General features: G+C 46.0%; 1 protein-coding gene across 1 annotated transcript in view; it reads right to left on the bottom strand.

Annotated features, from left to right (window-relative positions):
* Positions 1–23,040, bottom strand: part of LOC115124804 (sodium/calcium exchanger 1-like) — a 224,915-nt gene that overhangs the window by 13,189 nt on the left and 188,686 nt on the right. The window contains exons 4-5 of the mRNA XM_065023112.1: positions 22,579–22,727; positions 21,089–21,188 (exon numbers count right to left, since the gene is read on the bottom strand). Coding sequence (XP_064879184.1) covers positions 21,089–21,188; positions 22,579–22,727 — 249 coding nt within the window. The remainder of the gene's footprint in view (positions 1–21,088; positions 21,189–22,578; positions 22,728–23,040) is intronic.

Here is a 23,040-nt window from a genome sequence, read left to right as displayed (position 1 = left end):
AGTTCCTATTGTTGTTTTTATTGGTTTATTCAGATCCCATTAGCTTTTGCAGAAGCAGCAGCTACTCTTCCTGGGGTCCACAGAAAACACAAAACATAACAAGTAACAAGACACCGATACACTGATAGACAAAGATGTAAAATAAAGGTAAAATACAACCACATACAAACAATACAAAAAATAAATAGTTATGGCTGTGTGTGGGTAGTGTGTGTGTTGTCTGTAGTTTGTGTAGTGTACGGGCCTAACTACTGTATGTCTACCAAAGCCCTAGGCTTACTGACAGCATGTCAGCCATTCACATCACAGACTGTCCTCTAGACACACTGGCACAGCTGTAGATAAACACAAACACACACTCATACAGAAACACACATCTTTCTAGACATACAATATTCATCTGGCATTTGACTATCGTTATTGCATCGTTAAATGGCCTGAACCACAATCTCAAGAGACCAAATTAGACATTTGGACATGTTCACATAGTGATGCATTGTAAAAGGGCAGACACGTTGCACAACGCCATTCATCTCGGAAATGTCAAGAGCAATTTTCCGTCCCGTTTTTAACAAGGTAAGCGCAAGACACAAAAAAATGCCTAGCACACACACACACACACACACACACACACACACACACACACACACACACACACACACACACACACACACACACACACACACACACACACACACACACACACAATCCCTGACATAACCCTCATAACACTCATCTCCTTATTCTCTTTCTCCCATGATCTCCCTTCATTCCTGTCTGCAGCTGGAGAAGAGAATGCATTTTTCCACCCTGACCCCTCTCTACCACCCTGTCTCCATCCCCTTTATCCCACAAACCTGGGGTTAACTTTGAATCTCCCACTAGGACAGTCCCAGTCCCAAACCCATCATAACCAATTTAACAACACACCTTCAGCCCCACTAAAATATATTGTGTGCAAATGAAAAGCGAACACTAAACACTAAATAAATCAGATCTTTGGTATGGATAAAAAGACCACATATGAGTACTCCTGTATTTCAAGAACAATGGAAGCAAACTTGGCAGAGAGAGGGAGAGGTGGAGGTAGAGGTGGGGGTACAGGTGGAGGTAGAGGTGGGGGTTCAAGTGGAGGTAGAGGTGGAGGTAGAGGTGGGGGGTAAAGATGGAGGTAGAGGTGGAGGTAGAGGTGGGGGTACAGATGGAGGTAGAGGTGGAGGCACAGGTGGAGGTAGAGGTGGAGGTAGAGGAGGGGGTACAAGTAGAAGTGGAGGTAGAGGTGGGGGTACATATGGAGGTAGATGTGGAGGTGGGGGTACAGGTGGAGGTAGATGTGGAGGTAGAGGTAGAGGTGGGGGTACAGGTGGAGGTAGAGGTGGAGGTGGGGGTACAGGTGGAGGTAGAGGTGGGGGTACAGGTGGAGGTAGAGGTGGGGGTGGGGGGTACAGGTGGAGGTAGAGGTGGAAGTGGGGGTACAGGTAGAGGTAGAGGTTGAGGTGGGGGTACAGGTGGAGGTAGAGGTGGGGGTACAGGTGGAGGTAGAGTTGGGGGTACAGGTAGAGTTGGAGGTAGAGGTGGGGGTACAGGTGGAGGTAGAGGTGGGGGTACAGGTGGAGGTAGAGGTGGGGGTAGAGGTAGATGTGGGGGTAGAGGTGGAGGGAGAGGTGGGGGTACAGGTGGAGGTAGAGTTGGGGGTACAGGTGGAGGTAGAGGTGGGGGTACAGGTGGAGGTAGAGGTAGAGGTGGGGGTACAGGTGGAGGTAGAGGTAGAGGTGGGGGTACAGGTGGAGGTACGGGTGGAGGGGGTGGTACAGGTGGAGGTAGAGGTGGAGGTAGAGTTGGGGGTACAGGTGGAGGTAGAGGTGGGGGTACAGGTGGAGGTAGAGATTGAGGTAGAGGTGGGGGTAGAGGTAGACGTGGATGTGGGGGTAGAGGTGGAGGGAGAGGTGGGGGTATAGGTGGAGGTAGAGGTGGGGGTAGAGGTAGACGTGGATGTGGGGGTAGAGGTGGAGGTAGAGTTGGGGGTACAGGTGGAGGTAGAGGTGGGGGTGGGGGTACAGGTGGAGGTAAAGGTGGAGGTAGAGGTGGGGGTAGAGGTAGACGTGGATGTGGGGGTAGAGGTGGAGGGAGAGGTGGGGGTACAGGTGGAGGTAGAGTTGGGGGTACAGGTAGAGGTGGGGGTACAGGTGGAGGTAGAGGTAGAGGTGGGGGTACATGTGGAGGTACGGGTGGAGGGGGTGGTACAGGTGGAGGTAGAGGTGGAGGTAGAGGTGGGGGTACAGGTGGGGGTAGAGTTGGGGGTAGAGGTGGAGGTAGAGGTGGGGGTACAGGTGGAGGTAGAGTTGGGGGTAGAGGTGGAGGTAGAGGTGGGGGTACAGGTGGAGGTAGAGGTGGAGGTAGAGTTGGGGGTACAGGTGGAGGTAGAGATTGAGGTAGAGGTGGGGGTACAGGTAGAGGTGGGGGTACAGGTGGAGGTAGAAGTGGGTGTACAGGTAGAGGTAGAGGTACAGGTGGAGGTAGAGGTGGAGGTGGGGGGTACAAGTGGAGGTAGAGGTGGAGGTAGTGGTGGAGGTGGGGGTACAGTTGGAGGTAGAGGTGGGGGTACAGGATGAGGTAGAGGTGGAGGTAGAGGTGGGCGTACAGGTGGAGGTAGAGGTGGGTAGAGGTACAGGTGGAGGTGGAGGTAGAGGTGGAGATGGAGGTACAGGTGGAGGTGGAGTTAGAGGTAGACGTGGATGTGGGGGTGGAGGTAGAGGTGGAGGTGGGGGTACAGGTGGAGGTAGTGGTGGAGTTAGAAGTAGAGGTAGAGGTGAGGGTACAGGTGGAGGTAGAGGTGGAGGTAGAGGTGGGGGTACAGGTGGAGGTAAAGGTGGAGGTAGTGGAGGTGGAGATAGAGGTGGAAGATAGGGGTACAGGTGGAGGTAGAGGTGGAGGTACAGGTGGAGGTACAGGTGGAGGTGGGGGTACAGGTGGAGGTAGAGGTGGAGGTAGTGGAGGTGGAGATAGAGGTGGAAGATAGGGGTACAGGTGGAGTTGGAGGTAGAGGTGGAGGTAGAGGTGGGGGTACAGGTGGAGGTAGAGGTGGAGGTGGGGGTACAAGTGGAGGTAGAGGTGGAGGTAGTGGTGGAGGTGGGGGGTACAGTTGGAGGTAGAGGTGGGGGTACAGGATGAGGTAGAGGTGGAGGTAGAGGTGGGCGTACAGGTGGAGGTAGAGGTGGGTAGAGGTACAGGTGGAGGTGGAGGTAGAGATGGAGATGGAGGTACAGGTGGAGGTGGAGTTAGAGGTAGACGTGGATGTGGGGGTGGAGGTAGAGGTGGAGGTGGGGGTACAGGTGGAGGTAGTGGTGGAGTTAGAAGTAGAGGTAGAGGTGAGGGTACAGGTGGAGGTAGAGGTGGAGGTAGAGGTGGGGGTACAGGTGGAGGTAAAGGTGGAGGTAGTGGAGGTGTGGAGATAGAGGTGGAAGATAGGGGTACAGGTGGAGGTAGAGGTGGAGGTACAGGTGGAGGTACAGGTGGAGGTGGGGGTACAGGTGGAGGTAGAGGTGGAGGTAGTGGAGGTGGAGATAGAGGTGGAAGATAGGGGTACAGGTGGAGTTGGAGGTAGAGGTGGAGGTAGAGGTGGGGGTACAGGTGGAGGTAGAGGTGGAGATAGATGTGGAGGTAGAGGTGGAGGAAGAGATGGAGGTAGAGGTGAAGGTAGAGGTGGAGGTGGGTGTACAGGTGGAGGTAGTGGAGCATGAGAGGTTCTTAACAGCACTATCAACAAGGCAGGTCCTACAGGCCCTAGTTTCTACCTTCTTAACAACACTATCAACGAGGCAGGTCCTACAGACCCTAGTTTCTACCTTCTTAACAGCACTATCAACAAGGCAGGTCCTACAGGCCCTAGTGTCTACCTTCTTAACAACACTATCAACAAGGCAGGTCCTACAGACCCTAGTTTCTACCTTCTTAACAGCACTATCAACCAGGAAGGTCCTACAGGCCCTAGTTTCTACCTTCTTAACAGCACTATCAACAAGGCAGGTCCTACAGACCCTAGTTTCTACCTTCTTAACAGCACTATCAACAAGGCAGGTCATACAGACCCTAGTTTCTACCTTCTTAACAGCACTATCAACAAGGCAGGTCCTACAGGCCCTGGTTTCTACCTTCTTAACAGCACTATCAACAAGGCAGGTCCTACAGGCCCTAGTTTCTACTTTCTTAACAACACTATCAACAAGGCAGGTCCTACAGGCCCTAGTTTCTACCTTCTTAACAACACTATCAACAAGGCAGGTCCTACAGACCCTAGTTTCTACCTTCTTAACAGCACTATCAACAAGGCAGGTCCTACAGGCCCTAGTTTCTACTTTCTTAACAACACTATCAACAAGGCAGGTCTTACAGGCCCTAGTTTCTACCTTCTTAACAGCACTATCAACAAGGCAGGTCCTACAGGCCCTAGTTTCTACTTTCTTAACAACACTATCAACAAGGCAGGTCCTACAGGCCCTAGTTTCTACCTTCTTAACAGCACTATCAACAAGGCAGGTCCTACAGGCCCTGGTTTTGTCGCACCTTGACTACTGTTCAGTTGTGTGGTCAGGTGCCACAAAAAAGGACTTAGGAAAATTGCAATTGGCTCAGAACAGGACATCACGGCTGGCCTTTGGATGTACACAGAGTTAATATTAATACTATGCATGTCAATCTCTCCTGCCTCAAAGTGGAGGAGAGGTTGACTTCATCACTACTTGTATTTATGAGAGGTATTGACTTGTTGAATGCACCGAGCTGTTTGTCTAAACTACTGGCACACAGCTCGAACACCCATGCATATCCCACAAGACATGCCACAAGAGGTCTACACAGTCCCCAAGTCCAGAGCAGACTATGGGAGGCACACAGTACTACATAGAGCCATGACTACATAGAACTCTATTCCATATCAGGTAACTGATTCAAGCAGTAAAATCAGATAAAAAAAACAGGTAAAAAACATCTTATGGAACAGCGGGACTGTGAAGCAATACAAACATAGGCACAGACACAAGCATACACACACATGATAACATACAGTATGCACTATACACACACATCCACATGGATTTAGTACTGTAGATATGTGGTAGTGGTGGAGTAGGAGCCTGAGGGCACACAGCGTGTTGTGAAATCTGTGAATATATTGTAAAGTTTTAAAAATGGTTTATACTGCCTTAATTTTGCTGGACCACAGTAAGAGTAAGAGTAGCTGCTGCCTTGACAGCAGCTAATGGGGATCCATAATAAATACACATACAAATGGAGGAGGCCTGTGGTGACATTTCCCAGCAGAGTCGTGTCAGAGGTGGATGCGTCATGCCAGAAGATATTTCCCCAGCTGTCTGGCCAGGGAGAATATCACCTCTGATGTTGATGAAAATCTGTGGCCAGACCAAAACAACAGACATGATTGATTTTGTTTTCTCAATGGAGTATTTCATTCTTTACTTATGATTTAGATTTGATAGTTTCTTTATTTATTTCAATTGATCTAACATACAGTACAGTAGTATAAATAGGACTCTTTTTCTTCCTTTGCATATGCAAAATATATTTACTGTATGTGTGCTTACAGTATGCTGTTTGACATGTATTGAGACATGTTGAATTATAAAACTTGAATTTTTGCATTTACGTTCCTTTCTTGTTTGAGTAAACACAAACAACATACAGTATAACAACATCTTAGTCTTCACAATGAAATAGGTTCTGATAGCAGTGTTTTGAATATGTCCCATTAGTGTGATCTCGGTTGTCACTAAAGTAGGTTAATTTGATGTGTGTGTGTGTCTCATTTGTATACAGAGTTTCATTTTGAGCAGGGAGTACATGATTTTGATTACTGTGTTTCATTTTGCAAGATGTTTGGGGAAATTGGCTAACTGTTTAATGTTGAGAGTTTAGAGTACCTGAGATGTAGTTTCAGCAAATTTGTGTTAACAATTGGGAAAAACTGTAAGCATGTTCGAAAAGCACACACACACACACGCACCCAATATGGCAGTATGAGTTTAAGTGCCTTTCTCTCACTCTCTCCACCTCTCTGTAGGGCCCTGTACAATCCCTATAAAATCCCTATAAAATTTGAGGAGAAGGTGGACAGAATCACGGAATCCAGACATTAAAACGGAATTCAACAATATTGAAAAATGTATTGAACTGAATAGGAAATCAACTAAATGTTTCATGTGAAACAGATTGGCATGGTATTTCTCAACCCTGCTCTGTCTTTTTCTCTTAATATTTGAGTCTCTTTCAGCCTTCATTTTGTGTCTCACTCTTTCACTCTCCATCCTTGGTCACTGTCTATCTGACTGACTCGCTGTCCCTATTCTCTGTTCTAATCCTCCCTATCTGGGTTGCTGTTTTTGTTAGCAGCTGTCCTGTTGCGCCCCAGACTCTGGGGCTGAAGGCAGTGCCTACACTGTAAGACTCACCTAATCATCCAACATCCCCAGTTCACTATGACTCTTATCACACCAAGCTGGGGACTCTTAGATTCTAAAATGTGCATAACAACTGTGTGTATAGGTTTCTAATAATGTGTGAGTATTCATAATATGCGTTTACCCTCCACTATACCACGGACGCATATTGAGAGAGAGGCTACACCCAGTTCAGGTACATAATCAATTTCCATCACAATCTGTGCGTATCCAAAAGGCTTCTCTAGTCTATTCTAAGGAGAGGAGAGAGACTGAATGTATCACCATTGATTGGCGAAGCACCATGTGTTAACAGGCTGATAGACTTGTGTTAACAGGGTGATGGGAAACCCTCTCAGTGGAACAACCCCTCTCATTGAGCAGTCCCCAAACAACTCCCAGGCACTCCCAGAGATCCAATACAGAGAAAAGGGAAAAACCCTCCAGAAGATTCTGTGTAGGGAGCAATTCCCAGGAGGTTGGTCTTTTGTTGCGAGCTGGCAGAAGCAGAGGTGTTGGTGAGGTTTATCCGCTGTTTATCCACTGAGCATGCCCGTGCTCTCCCCTCTGATAGGCAAGGGAGCGGATGGGTGCTCTTCTCTGATAGGCTGTTCAGGTAATGGCGGGACAGGGCAGGTGAGGATAAGGGTTGGTCAGTGTTAAACTCTCTCAGGGGGTTAGAAAGAGCTCCAGTCCAGAGTTTGGGTGGACAGTGGAACTAGAAAGCAGGGGAACACAATGCATTTCTACATTGTAGAATAATAGTGGAGACATCAAAACTATGAAATAACACATATGGAACCAAAATATATTTTATATTTGAGATGCTTCAAAGTAGCCACCCTTTGCCTTGATGACAGCTTTGTACATTCTTGGCATTCTCTCTTAACAGGTGTGCCTTGCTATGAGTTAATTTGTGGAATTTCTTTCCTTCTTAATGCGTTTGAGCCAATCAGTTGATATACCTATTTGGTAAAAGACCAAGTCCATATTATGGCAAGAACAGCTCAAATAAGCAAAGAGAAATGATAGTCCATCATTACTTTAAGACATGAAGGTCAGCCAATGCGAAACATTTCAAGAAGTTTGAAAGTTTCTTCAAGTGCAGTCATAAAAACCATCAAGCGCTATGATGAAACTGGATTTCATGAGGACTGCCACAGGAAAGGAAGAGCCAGAGTTACCTCTGCTGCAGAGGATAAATTCATTAGAGTTACCAGCCTCAGAAATTGCAGCCCAAATAAATGCTTCACGGAGTTCAAGTAACAGACACATCACAACATCAACTTTTCAGTGGAAACTGCGTAAAACAAGCCTTCATGTCCGAATTACTGCAAAGAAACTACTACTAAAGGACACCAATAATAAGAAGAGACTTGCTTGGGCCAAGAAACACGAGCAATGAACATTTAGCAATGGAAATCTGTCCTTTGGTCTGATGAGTCCAAATTTGAGATTATTGGTTCCAACTGCTGTGTCTTTGTGAGATGCAGAGTAGGTGAACAGATGATCTACGCATGTGTGGTTCCCACCGTGAAGCATAGAGGAGGAAGTGTGATGGTATGGGGGTGCTTTGCTGGTGACACTGTCTGTGATTTATTTAGAATTCAAGGCACACTTACCAGCATGGCTACCACAGCATTCTGCAGCGATCCGCCATCCCTTCTGGTTTGCGCTTAGTGGGACTATCATTTGTTTTTTAACAGGACAATGATCCAACACACCTCCAGACTGTGTTAGGGATATTTGACCAAGAAGGAGAGTGATGGAGTGAATGCCTCCACAATCACCCGACAACCCAATTCAAATCAATCAAATCAAATCAAATTGTATTTGTCACATACACATGGTTAGCAGATGTTAATGCGAGTGTAGCGAAATGCTTGTGCTTCTAGTTCCGACAATGCAATAATAACCAACAAGTAATCTAACTAACAATTCCAAAACTACTGTCTTATACACAGTGTAAGGGGATAAAGAATATGTACATAAGGATATATGAATGAGTGATGGTACAGAGCAGCATACAGTAGATGGTATCGAGTACAGTATATACATATGAGATGAGTATGTAGACAAAGTAAACAAAGTGGCATAGTTAAAGTGGCTAGTGATACATGTATTACATAAGGATGCAGTCGATGATGTAGAGTACAGTATATACGTATGCATATGAGATGAATAATGTAGGGTAAGTAACATTATATAAGGTAGCATTGTTTAAAGTGGCTAGTGATATATTTACATCATTTCCCATCAATTCCCATTATTAAAGTGGCTGGAGTTGGGTCAGTGTCAATGACAGTGTGTTGGCAGCAGCCACTCAATGTTAGTGGTGGCTGTTTAACAGTCTGATGGCCTTGAGATAGAAGCTGTTTTTCAGTCTCTCGGTCCCAGCTTTGATGCACCTGTACTGACCTCGCCTTCTGGATGATAGCGGGGTGAACAGGCAGTGGTTCGGGTGGTTGATGTCCTTGATGATCTTTATGGCCTGTAACATCGGGTGGTGTAGGTGTCCTGGAGGGCAGGTAGTTTGCCCCCGGTGATGCGTTGTGCAGACCTCACTACCCTCTGGAGAGCCTTACGGTTGAGGGCGGAGCAGTTGCCGTACCAGGCAGTGATACAGCCCGCCAGGATGCTCTCGATTGTGCATCTGTAGAAGTTTGTGAGTGCTTTTGGTGACAAGCCGAATTTCTTCAGCCTCCTGAGGTTGAAGAGGCGCTGCTGCGCCTTCTTCACGACGCTGTCAGTGTGAGTGGACCAATTCAGTTTGTCTGTGATGTGTATGCCGAGGAACTTAAAACTTGCTACCCTCTCCACTACTGTTCCATCGATGTGGATAGGGGGTGTTCCCTCTGCTGTTTCCTGAAGTCCACAATCATCTCCTTAGTTTTGTTGACGTTGAGTGTGAGGTTATTTTCCTGACACCACACTCCGAGGGCCCTCACCTCCTCCCTGTAGGCCGTCTCGTCGTTGTTGGTAATCAAGCCTACCACTGTTGTGTCGTCCGCAAACTTTATGATTGAGTTGGAGGCGTGCGTGGCCACGCAGTCGTGGGTGAACAGGGAGTACAGGAGAGGGCTCAGAACGCACCCTTGTGGGGCCCCGTGTTGAGGATCAGCGGGGAGGAGATGTTGTTGCCTACCCTCACCACCTGGGGCGGCCCGTCAGGAAGTCCAGTACCCAGTTGCACAGGGCGGGGTCGAGACCCAGGGTCTCGAGCTTGATGACGAGCTTGGAGGGTACTATGGTGTTGAATGCCGAGCTGTAGTCGATGAACAGCATTCTCACATAGGTATTCCTCTTGTCCAGGTGGGTTAGGGCAGTGTGCAGTGTGGTTGAGATTGCATCGTCTGTGGACCTATTTGGGCGGTAAGCAAATTGGAGTGGGTCTAGGGTGTCAGGTAGGGTGGAGGTGATATGGTCCTTGACTAGTCTCTCAAAGCACTTCATGATGACGGAAGTGAGTGCTACGGGCGGTAGTCGTTTAGCTCAGTTACCTTAGCTTTCTTGGGAACAGGAACAATGGTGGCCCTCTTGAAGCATGTGGGAACAGCAGACTGGTATAGGGATTGATTGAATATGTCCGTAAACACACCGGCCAGCTGGTCTGCGCATGCTCTGAGGCGCGGCTGGGGATGCCGTCTGGGCCTGCAGCCTTGCGAGGGTTAACACGTTTAAATGTCTTACTCACCTCGGCTGCAGTGAAGGAGAGACCGCATGTTTTCGTTGCAGGCCGTGTCAGTGGCACTGTATTGTCCTCAAAGCGGGCAAAAAAGTTATTTAGTCTGCCTGGGAGCAAGACATCCTGGTCCGTGACTGGGCTGGGTTTTTTCTTGTAGTCCGTGATTGACTGTAGACCCTGCCACATGCCTCTTGTGTCTGAGCCGTTGAATTGAGATTCTACTTTGTCTCTGTACTGACGCTTAGCTTGTTTAATAGCCTTGCGGAGGGAATAGCTGCACTGTTTGTATTCGGTCATGTTGCCAGACACCTTGCCCTGATTAAAAGCAGTGGTTCGCGCTTTCAGTTTCACGCGAATGCTGCCATCAATCCACGGTTTCTGGTTAGGGAATGTTTTTATCGTTGCTATGGGAACGACATATTCAACGCACGTTCTAATGAACTCGCACACCGAATCAGCGTATTCGTCAATATTTTTATCTGACGCAATACGAAACATGTCCCAGTCCACGTGATGGAAGCAGTCTTGGAGTGTGGAGTCAGCTTGGGATTGGTTGGACTGCAGAGTGAAGGAAAAGCAGCCAACAAGTGCTCAGCATATGTGGGAACTCCTTCAAGATGGTTGGGAAAGCATTACAGGTGAAGCTGGTTGAGAGAATGCCAAGATTGTGCAGAGCTGTCATCAAGGCGAAGGGTGGCTACTTTGAAGAATGTCAAATCTCAAATATATTTAATTTGTTTAACACTTTTTTGGTTACTACATGACTCCATATGTGTTATTTTATAGTTTTGATGTCTTCACTATTATTCTACATTGTAGAAAGTAGTTTTTTTTTTTTAAATGAAGCAAAACCCCTGAATGAGTCCAAACTTTTGACTGGTACTGTATGTGAGAATGCTGTTCATTGACTACAGCTCAGCGTTCAACAACATAGTGCCCTCCAAACTCATCACTAAGCTCAGGACTGTGGGACTGAACACCTCTCTCTGCAACTGGATCCTAGATTTCCTGACGGGCCGCACCCAGGTGGTAAGAGTAGGCAACAACACCTCCGCCATGCTGAGCGTCAACACAGGGGCCCCTCAGCGGTGCGTGCTTAGTACCCTCCTGTATTCCCTTGTGGCCACGCACAACTCCAACACTAAGTTTGCTGACGACACGGCAGTGGTAGGCCTGATCACTGATGACGATGCAACGGCCTATAGGGAGGAAGTTAGTGACCTGGCAGTGTGGTGCCAGGACAACAACCTTTCCATCAACATCAGCAATACAAAGGAGCTGATCATGGACTAGATGTGGCATGGGCCCTCAAATTCTCAAAAAGTTCTACAGCTGCACTATTGAGAGCATCTTGACTGGCTGCATCACGCTTGGTATGGTAATTGCTTGGCATCTGACGACCGCAAGGCACTACAGAGGGTAGTGCGTACGACCCAATTCATCACCGGGGCCTATCTCCCTGCCATCCAGGACCTCTACATCAGGCGATGTCAAAGACTCCAGCCACCCAAGTCATAGCATATTCTCTCTGCTATTGCTACTGTTTGCTATATGTCCTGTTGCCTAGTCACTTTACCCCTACCTATATGTACATATCTACCTCAATTACCTCGTACCCCTGCTCATCAACCCGGCACTGGTACAAGTTATCATTACTCATTGTGTACTTATTCCTTGTGTTATTATCTTTATATTATTTTTCTCTCTGCATTGTTGGGAAGGGCCCGTAAGTATGCATTTCACTGTACAAAGCATGTGACAAATACAATTTTAACTAACGGCAGATGAACTAAAAAGCAGAACAGTCAGAGAGGAACTACAGAATGAAGATGGTCATTTTAGGGAGCTAATGAGTGTGCTGAAAGGAGTCTGCTGAAGAGAGCATGGCCGCCAGATGAGGGTCCTTACTGAGATTGTGTTACTTGTGTAGAGGTCAGAGGAGACGCATAAATACAGCCCATCTCCCTAGCCGGCTAGAGAAGTGCCTGCTGAAAAAGGAGCATTAGGATGATAAAGAAGGCCCTCATCCAGTTGACAAGGTAGAGGAGAGAGAAGCTTTACATAATTAATGTCAGGGTTTATCAGGGAACCCAAGCTGTGGCCTCAAAATAGCCTGGCCTGGGAACAACTGGGACAGGAAGTGACTCACTCTTACTTCCTGTATGTATTCTTTGTACTGCAAAGAGTTCCCCTCATCACCATCAGTCATTAAGTTAAACGTAGGAGGTGGAAATAATCACTACACACGTGGAGCTGAGAGAGAGAGAGAGAGAGAGAGAGAGAGAGAGATAGACTACTGTTTGCTGATGATCTGGTGGGCCTACAGCAGCACCTAGATCTTCAGCACAGATTCTGTCAGACCTGGGCCCTGACAGTAAATCTCAGTAAGACCAAAATAATGGTGTTCCAAAAAAGGTCCAGTCGCCAGGACCAAAAAAATACAAATTCCATCTAGACACTGTTGCCCTAGAGCACACAAAAACCTATACATACCTTGGCCTAAACATCAGTGCCACAGGTAACTTCCACAAAGCTGTGAACGATCTGAGAGACAAGGCAAGAAGGGCATTCTATGCCATCAAAAGAAACATAAATTTCAACATACCAATTAGGATTTGGCTAAAAATACTTGAATCAGTCATAGAGCCCATTGCCCTTTATGGTTGTGAGGTCTGGGGTCCGCTCACCAACCAAGACTTCACAAAATGGGACAAACACCAAATTGAGACTCTGCACGCAGAATTCTGCAAAAATATCCTCCGTGTACAACGTAAAACACCAAATAATGCATGCAGAGCAGAATTAGGCCGATACCCACTAATTATCAAAATCCAGAAAAGAGACATTAAATTCTACAACCACCTAAAAGGAAGCGATTCACAAACCTTCCATAACAAAGCCATCACCTACAGAGAGATGAACCTGGAGAAGAGTCCCCTAAGTAAGCTGGTCCTGGGGCTCTGTTCACAAACACAAACACACCCTACAGAGCCCCAGGACAACAGCACAATTAGACCCAACCAAATCATGAGAAAACAAAAGATAATTACTTAACACATTGGAAAGAATTAACAAAAAAACAGAGCAAACTAGAATGCTATTTGGCCCTACACAGAGAGTACACAGCGGCAGAATACCTGACCACTGTGACTGACCCAAAATTAAGGAAAGCTTTGACTATGTACAGACTCAGTGAGCATAGCCTTGCTATTGAGAAAGGCCGCCGTAGGTAGACATGGCTCTCAAGAGAAGACAGGCTATGTGCTCACTGCCCACAAAATGAGGTGGAAACTGAGCTGCACTTCCTAACCTCCTGCCCAATGTATGACCATATTAGAGATACATATTTCCCCCAGATCACACAGATCCACAAAGAATTCGAAAACAAATCCAATTTTGAAAAACTCCCATATCTACTGGGTGAAATTCCACAGTGTGCCATCACAGCAGCAAGATTTGTGACCTGTTGCCACGAGAAAAGGGCAACCAGTGAAGAACAAACACCATTGTAAATACAACCCATATTTATGCTTTTTATTTTATCTTGTGTCCTTTAACTATTTGTACATTGTATATATATATATATATATATAATATGACATTTGTAATGTCTTTACTGTTTTGAAACTTCTGTATGTGTAATGTTTACTGTTCATTTTTGTTGTTTTTCACCTTATATATTCACTTTGTATGTTGTCTACCTCACTTGCTTTGGCAATGTTAACACATGTTTCCCATGCCAATAAAGCCCTTGAATTGAATTGAATTGAATTGAGAGAGAGAGAGAGAGAGAGAGAGAGAGAGAGAGAGAGAGAGAGAGAGAGAGAGAGATGGAAAGACAGAGGGAGAGAGAGAGAGAGTGCTTGTATGATCTCTGACAACTCTGATAGCAAATATTACACCTTGTAATAGCAGTATGCCATTTCACTTCCCAGCATGCTCTGTCTCTTACAGAGCGGTGGTCTGTTCCCAGGTCAGCCCACCTGGGTGTAAGCATCACACTATTTCTATGCCCTGTCGCTAATTGAGACCGTGTCATCTCTTCTATCCACACCTCAGCAGTCAGGTGGGCTGACAAGTAGCGTAACTAAATATTAATTAACATAGGCCTCTCTTCTCCAGGATGAAAATCAAAAGTGAGTGTGTGAAATCTCATTAGCCAATGGGTGTGTGTGTGTGTTACACGTTGGTGGTGATTTACTGCCACTCAACCTGAAGTGCTTTGTTTGTTTGAGACTTAGTACATACTAGTGTACACATTACATGCATCCCATTCCATCACTGTCAAAGGAACTGACCACTGGACACAGTCAAGCTGGCTTTTCAATATAGTCGACACCACACCTCACCTCATCGTTCAGTTTAAACACAGCTGCATTTGTATGGAGCTCAGGAGAGTTATGTGTCACAGAATGCTTAGCAAAAAGCCTATAACAGAACACTTTTCCGAGGTAAGCTACTGGCGGCAAGGCTATCTCCCTGACACGACGGCAGGATAATCAAAGAGAGTGCAAAAGAGAGAGAGAGAGCAATAGAGAGAGAGTGAGAGAGAGAGTGAGAGAGCAATAGAGAGAGAGTGAGAGAGAGAGTGAGAGAGCAATAGAGAGAGAGTGAGAGAGGGAGCGAGTGCGAAAGAGAGAGAGAGAGCAATAGAGAGAGAGTGAGAGAGAGTGAGAGAGCAATAGAGAGAGTGAGAGAGAGAGTGAGAGAGAGAGAGTGAGAGAGCAATAGAGAGAGAGTGAGAGAGGGAACGAGTGCGAAAGAGAGAGAGAGAGCAATAGAGAGAGAGTGAGAGAGAGTGAGAGAGCAATAGAGAGAGAGTGAGAGAGGGAGCGAGTGCGAAAGAGAGAGAGAGAGCAATAGAGAGAGAGTGAGAGAGAGAGTGAGAGAGCGAGAGAGAGATGGGGATAGTTTAGCATACGGGAAAAAAGAGAGAAAAATGAATGGTGGTTTCTTCAAAACTCCAACTTTGCAGTCTTGTCACACACACATCAAACATCCACTTAATGCACCAGTAAATAGGCTGTCCCTATCTCCTACAGAGAACACAACACATCTTATCTGATGAGAATTGTCCATTAGCCACGGCCACCTTAACCCCTGCCTGCACACACCCAGCATGCCGACATGTCTAAAGGCTTTTAAGGGATGGTTAAGTTGGTTAGCTTAATCTTTTCATTATTTCAGGGTCAACAAGTCATTTGAAATGCTGTTGAAATCCCTCCACCATTTTGTGATTGGTAAGACAGGAGATATCCTGGAATATACGTACAGTGCATTGTGTCCCAGGTAATCTCACACACAAGGGTTAATATTATCATACATATCATATACTTTTGCAATAGAGTATAGATTTCTGATTCTGACTAACATATTCCCTGATATAGTTAGACGGTATCCTTTGGAATAATTATCTTGAATTGAGTCGCTGTCGTAGCTAATAGTCTGATTCTCTTGAATTGAGTCGCTGTCGTAGCTAATAGTCTGATTCTCTTGAATAGAGTCGCTGTCGTAGCTAATAGTCTGATTCTCTTGAATTGAGTCGCTGTCGTAGCTAATAGTCTGATTCTCTTGAATTGAGTCGCTGTCGTAGCTAATAGTCTGATTCTCTTGAATTGAGTCGCTGTCGTAGCTAATAGTCTGATTCTCTTGAATTGAGTCGCTGTCGTAGCTAATAGTCTGATTCTCTTGAATTGAGTCGCTGTCGTAGCTACTAGTCTGATTCTCTTGAATTTCCTGGCAGGAGGAGGATAAAAAGACATTCTATTATTTTAACTATACTGTAGGCTAGGTGAGATCAGAGCTCTCTATTTCTCCTGGTCAGTAACGACTAAAGGTTATTTTTATGGGGTTAAACTCCAGACCAACACCATCCAAGATTCGTTTGACCTAGGCTGCCATCTGTCTGTCTCAGCAGGTAGCTGTGCTGTGAGTCACGGCCACTGGACAGTCTAGGTCTGACCCCTGCCAATTAGACTGACCCCTCACAAAAGGTCATATCAGGTCAGGCAGTGCCCTCTGTATCGACTGAAGTACTGATTTTGTGGGTGTAGGAAGTCTGGCATACTGGGAGGAGGTAGGGTGTGAATAATGAATAATCCTGTGCTGATCACACCTGGTACACACACACCATACACAACAGGACAAATACACACTCACACAAATGACACACATACACACTCACACACATCTACATGAACACACATCACAGATGACAACACACACTGTGATGCATAGACAGAAGCAAAACCATGAATAGGGAAAGAGAGAGAGAAAGAGATAGAGAGAGAAAGAAAGAAAGCGGGAGAGAGTGAATCTCTAGCCAATGTCTAGGGTGTCTGCAGGTGATGGCAGGTTGTTGGTGACAGTGAGAGGTCATTGAGGAGGTGTTAATTGTTATGGACTGTCTCTTTCCGCCAGGCCCCATCGGGAGAGGAAGAGGCAGCCACGAACCCAGCGGAGGTGACATTAAACTGGGCACAGATCACACCATCGACCCCTGACACCGGACCGGAGCACCACATTTATATTCCACTTTAAAATCCAATTAAAGACTTCACCGTCCCGGATGTTAAATAATCAAGTTTAGCCAGAGGAAGCAAAGGTTAGAGAAGAGAGAGGGAGAGGGAGGGAGGGAGATTAGAGAGCAAGGAAGCGAGAGAGAAGAGAGCTAACTATAGGGCCAGTGGATTCACATACCAGATGAGGAACACTAATATTCAACTCTACGCTGAGACCCTGGTTGAAGTCTGTAGAATCCCCAGAATTAGAGCCAGCCTGCATGCTAAGATATAAGCTAAGCTATTAGCTACCAAGCCATAGGCTAACTGAGTCTGTTGACCAGTTAGCTGAGGTAAGGAGATAAGACTGAGACAGTCTCTGCAGTCACAGTTAATGGATGAATCCTGGAGGATCACCCATCACACATGTGCAATACCCACAGACACAGACAAATACTGTAACCAATCTCTCGATAAGAAAATGGTATTCTATCCTCCGAAGCTTCCTGTCGTCTGTTTCCCCTCTCCCCCTATCCCTTCCTCCCTTCTCTCCCTTCCCTGGCTACTGAAGGCACATCTGTGTATCTCTGCCAACTCCTCACCTGCAACTTCATCAAGGATTCTCTACTACTGCTGCTTGGCGTTGATAGAGGGTTGGTCATCAAGGTCATTGTCAGTAATAAGTTGATTCTGACTGGTTGTGAAAGGCACATACTGTATGCTGCTCTGTCATTCATGCTTACTGAGGTCTGGGGAGGTTCTCTGCAGTCAGTCCCAGTCTCTGTGTTCTCACTCAGCAGTCTCTCTTCCCTTTAGTGGTGATGTCTGGGGAGGTACTCTGCAGTCAGTCCCAGTCTCTGTGTTCTCACTCAGCAGTCTCTCTTCCCTTTAGTGGTGATGTCTGGGGAGGTTCTCTGCAGTCAGTCACAGTCTCTGTGTTCTCACTCAGCAGTCTCTCTTCCCTTTAGTGGTGATGTCTGGGAGGTTCTCTGCAGTCAGTCACAGTCTCTGTGTTCTCACTCAGCAGTCTCTCTTCCCTTTAGTGGTGATGTCTGGGGAGGTTCTCTGCAGTCAGTCACAGTCTCTGTGTTCTCACTCAGCAGTCTCTCTTCCCTTTAGTGGTGATGTCTGGGGAGGTTCTCTGCAGTCAGTCACAGTCTCTGTGTTCTCACTCAGCAGTCTCTCTTCCCTTTAGTGGTGATGTCTGGGGAGGTTCTCTGCAGTCAGTCACAGTCTCTGTGTTCTCACTCAGCAGTCTCTCTTCCCTTTAGTGGTGATGTCTGGGGAGGTTCTCTGCAGTCAGTCACAGTCTCTGTGTTCTCACTCAGCAGTCTCTCTTCCCTTTAGTGGTGATGACCAAATAAATGAATCATCTAACACTGTATTAGCTCAGTGGTGGGGCTGTCACTCACAGGTCACAGAGAGGACACACACACAATGATTCCAGATGGCACAGCTGCCCCACAGGTTTAAAGAAGCCACCAACTCATGACCGGTAGAAATGTCACGTCCAATCTCCGTCAACGCCCTGCGTAAAGTCACGGTGTGGAGCCAATCATTTCTCTTTAACTAATTTGTGAGGAGGCTAACGCTGCTAAGCTGCCTGACACACTCTTCCTCTTGACTGGCAGAGTAAATATAATCAGAGGGGCTGCAGGGTGAAAGACAGAAAGAAAGGACAATGTCAGTTTAATTCAGTAACAGAAAAGCTGCGAAATGGAGAGTTGAAAAGAAAGACCAGGGAGGTTCAGAACAGTAATGTTTGTGAAGTGGTGAAAGGGGATGATAGCAGTGTACTGCATGTTATGTGTGATGATTGTGAGGCGCAAAACAAATTCTACAGTAACAAGACGGGGAGTTCAAATAGGCCTTTGGCACGTCAAGGGAACTGAAATCTGGACAAACTGTAGGTTTATAACCTCTCAGAACTAAGCATTTCTAGCAGTAAAATGATACACCAAATGTAGGCAACATTTTGACTTGGGAACAGGAGTGGAGAAATATTGTTTCTTTCTTACAGCATCTTGAGAGAATGCTAATGTACAGTTACATGCCGTCTGTAGAGGTGCTGTCTTTATCAGCATCATAAAAGCTGATAGTATTTTAACCACATGAAATATGACTGAAATCTTATCCGAAACATGTTGGGTCATTTTCATGTTCTATTTCTTATAACTGGTCAAACTGATGTAATTTGGACATTTTGCACAGAAAGTATTTCCCATTTCTTTAGAGTTATATTCTCCTGGTCCCTAAATGTCTTTGCTCCGTGAAGGAAGCAGAGATGGCAGGGAAAACGTTACAGATGTCAACTCGATTTAAGCATTCATTCAATCGGGTTATGACATTATTCTGGTGAGCAAGGGTTTATGTCGTCTTCTAGGGAAACATATAATGACAGAAGAGAAGCTGCTTGTATCTAATTGTAGACAAGTTAACTAACAAGTAATCTACCAAAATGTCAACAATTATAAGCAGAAACATATCTAAATCAGGCAAATCAAATCCTACAAACTCTGTCCAAACATCTTTCTGCTGTTTCTGACTATAGCTTACATCACATTTTCTGTATTAGCGGGTTAGGGTCGGTTGAGGGCCTCAGATTGACCCTTTATCACATATAGTCCCGCGGTTGTGGATGGTTATTAGCAATTGCCGGTGGTTGAGGGTGAACCTAACAGCTGCGCAGCGCACCAATAGTGAGGTAGACATTGGGTTAACAGCTCTGTTAAATGTGCCTGTTCATTTAACTGTGGATCACAGACTCAACTAGAAAACACAAAGAGAATGTGCTGTGCTATATGAAATATAGATCTATAATTCTAGCTAAATGTCTTCTGTACTGCGTGCTGTGGGTGGTAGATGTTAAATGCTAGGTGTCTACTATTAGCACTGAATCTAATGCAAAAACGCAAGAACTATTGAGTGCTAGGGCTCGTGGTGTCAAATGTTTCAAAAGGCAAAGGTGCTAAATGTCATGAGTGGCTGAAAGATATGGCGAGAGTGTGGAGGTGGGGACAGCATCTTGATAGTCAGACTCAGATAAACCGTATTTCTTCTTCTGTGGGGTGTTTCCCAACCCTATGAAGGTTCCTATCTGTCTGTGTGGTGTTTCCACTTCAATCCAACCCTATGAAGGTCCCTATCTGTCTGTGTGGTGTTTCCACTTCAATCCAACCCTATGAAGGTTCCTATCTGTCTGTGTGGTGTTTCCACTTCAATCCAACCCTATGAAGGTTCCTATCTGTCTGTGTGGTGTTTCCACTTCAATCCAACCCTATGAAGGTTCCTATCTGTCTGTGTGGTGTTTCCACTTCAATCCAACCCTATGAAGGTCCCTATCTGTCTGTTTGGTGTTTCCACTTCAATCGAACCCTATGAAGGTTCCTATCTGTCTGTGTGGTGTTTCCACTTCAATCCAACCCTATGAAGGTTCCTATCTGTCTGTGTGGTGTTTCCACTTCAATCCAACCCTATGAAGGTTCCTATCTGTCTGTGTGGTGTTTCCACTTCAATCCAACCCTATGAAGGTCCCTATCTGTCTGTTTGGTGTTTCCACTTCAATCGAACCCTATGAAGGTTCCTATCTGTCTGTGTGGTGTTTCCACTTCAATCCAACCCTATGAAGGTTCCTATCTGTCTGTGTGGTGTTTCCACTTCAATCCAACCCTATGAAGGTTCCTATCTGTCTAATATAAGGTTATGCTGCCGTGTGTCTCTCTCGCTTGGAAATTCTGGGCTCTCACCATCTTCCATCATAACTGTTACAAGCTACCCCACTGTCAAAACGTCAACACCAAGCCTAATCCCATGAGTGGAGACGGGGACTTTCTTTAATTAAGCCAGAGAGGGCGGCACAGCAGCTAAGTAGAGCACAACCACACACACACACACACACACACACACACACACACACACACACACACACACACACACACACACACACACACACACACACACACACACAGAGATACAGAAAATATACACACATAACACACTAACACCTAAACCAAAATCTTCTCATCACTTGAATCAATCCCAGCGTACCTCAGTGGCCACCTTATTAGACTGAGCGTATAGTCACACACTCACACAGTTTTCTAGGCTAGTTGCCATATCTTCTTTAGAAGATCACACTCATCACACACAGACAATGACAAGCACACAAAGGGCTATAAGGTAACAACGCTATACTCTGACAAGCTCGCGTCTCTAATCAACAGAGGCCTTGGCGTGGGATTGCAGTGCTCCAGATATCCACCAGGTGGTGTTTACATAGAACATCCTTCTTCTGAGGAGATGCTGCAGTATGACAGAAGCCACTGATCAACGGAGCGTCAGAAATGTCACACGCAATCGCCACAACACACTCTCTCACACACACAACACACACATTCCTGTACAGATGTGCTCACACACTGGCAGTCAGGTGGTCAAGGCATTCAACTCACCGGCACTGACAGTGATGGCCTCGATGAACTGGTCTCTCCAGCTGTTAGTCCCCACCAGCAGGGCCAGGTTTGTCTTCTTAATCAGCTTGTCCACAGTGTTCTGCACAGGGATCACCACACACATGGCGTTAAAGAGCTGCACACTGGATAAGTGCATAGATAGAGGGAAGCAAGGCTGTCTAGTCTACATACAGGACACATTATCATGACTGTTTCTGTCCTTAAAACATATTTACTGCTCTGTAATAATCAGGTATTAAGAATAAACAACGAGAGTGAAGTCTGTGTAGAGAGCTTGAGTATTGTAATTCCTGCTTCAAGGCCATGACACGTAACAGCTATAGTGGCCAAGAGCCAGTCCTCAGGAGCTATGTGATGATGTCACAGGCCAGGGGGAAATAGATGGGAGGTTCAGTCCCTTACTGGGCCTGTAGCTGTATCCCTGTCTTTGATAAAGGTTGGTTCCCAGAGGACAGCAGCAGGCATTCCTAGAGCATGCTCAGGAAATCAAGCCTCATCAAAGTACGCATAGATCCAGAAGGACACCCCACCTCATCCTCCATCCATCCCTTCCTCCATCCTTTCTTTCAGAGGAATCTATTAGCTAGCTCCTGGGATGACAGCTGGATAGCACCCCTCTCCTCCTTCCCTCCATCCCAATCTCTCTTCCCTCACCATCAGAAGGAAAATCCCATACTTATTTTCTTTAGAAGGAAACTTAAATGGTAATTGAGTTGACTGAAGCTTTGTAATGTTAATGGAGGGATGTCTGTGCTCAGGTTTATGCAGAAATGGACTAGAACACTATTCTCTCCCAGCTTTGCTACGGTCTCTAAGATAATGTATTAATGTTTAGAGAAATAGAAAGACACTTTCCTGACTATCTTGACTTCACCTACTGTCGAAACCCTAGCTAGGTGTGTTGGTTTTAGGAGGGAGAGAGGGATCCTATACTTTCTGAAAATCACCTACTACCTCTGCCCTACTTGGCAGCCCCACATGATCAGATTCTGGGTCTTGCTTGACGTTAATTTTAGAACAGAAAAGTTGCAGACTACCATCTGAAAGTATAAACTCTTTCAACGCAGCCACTTGCTATGACTCTCTGAGGTTAGAGGTAATTCAACCCCCCCCCAGCCTCCCACCCAACCTCACAGTGAGAGCCACTCCAGTAAGAACAACACACGATCCGTCAAGTGCTCACAAGCACCCACCTATCAGTCGATGACTGTCTGAAGAGGGTGTGGGAGAGAGAGGGAGCAAGGAGCATGCACACACACACACACACACACACACACACACACACACACACACACACACACACACACACACACACACACACACACACACCTAATATTCATGACAATGACATCTATGTTTGTCTAAAGAGTGTGTGTGGGTGAAAGAGGGGCATGCTCGCGCACACACACACACATTGACACACACACACAAACACACACACACACAAACTGAAACGCACAAACACACACCTTAAACTCGTAGGATTCCTCAATGATGATTTCAAGTCTGACGTGGTCCCCCAGCGTGGGTCGGCCCATATCAGCGATGCGTTGGTCCTCATCATGCACTTCTGTCAGTGGCGTCTCCTCTTCCACCTCCTTCACAGCCACCTCTGTAGCTATGAGACAGAAGAACAACTTTGTAATTGACACCCCTGACAACTGACATGTTGTGTAGTAATATTGTGGAAGCCACAGACATGAAAGTGGTTCATTATGCAGTATTTTCTTTTTGCACATATGTTTTATTAACAGAACCTTTGTTTAGCCAGGTAAGTTATGGAGAGCAAAATGGTCTTTGACATCAAGACTAAATCGTCATTTAGAGTAACATGATTCCAACCATTACAGTTCCTATCCCCCAGAGTAATACTAGGTCATTGAACAGGTGACAGTGAAAGATGTTTAGCTCTGATTCTCCCCCCCTCTACA

This window comes from Oncorhynchus nerka, linkage group LG10 (assembly GCF_034236695.1).
Source record: "Oncorhynchus nerka isolate Pitt River linkage group LG10, Oner_Uvic_2.0, whole genome shotgun sequence".
Classification (NCBI taxonomy): Eukaryota; Metazoa; Chordata; class Actinopteri; order Salmoniformes; family Salmonidae; genus Oncorhynchus; species Oncorhynchus nerka.
The sequence above is the reverse complement of the archived record's forward strand: the minus strand, read 5'-3'. Positions and strand labels throughout refer to the sequence as shown.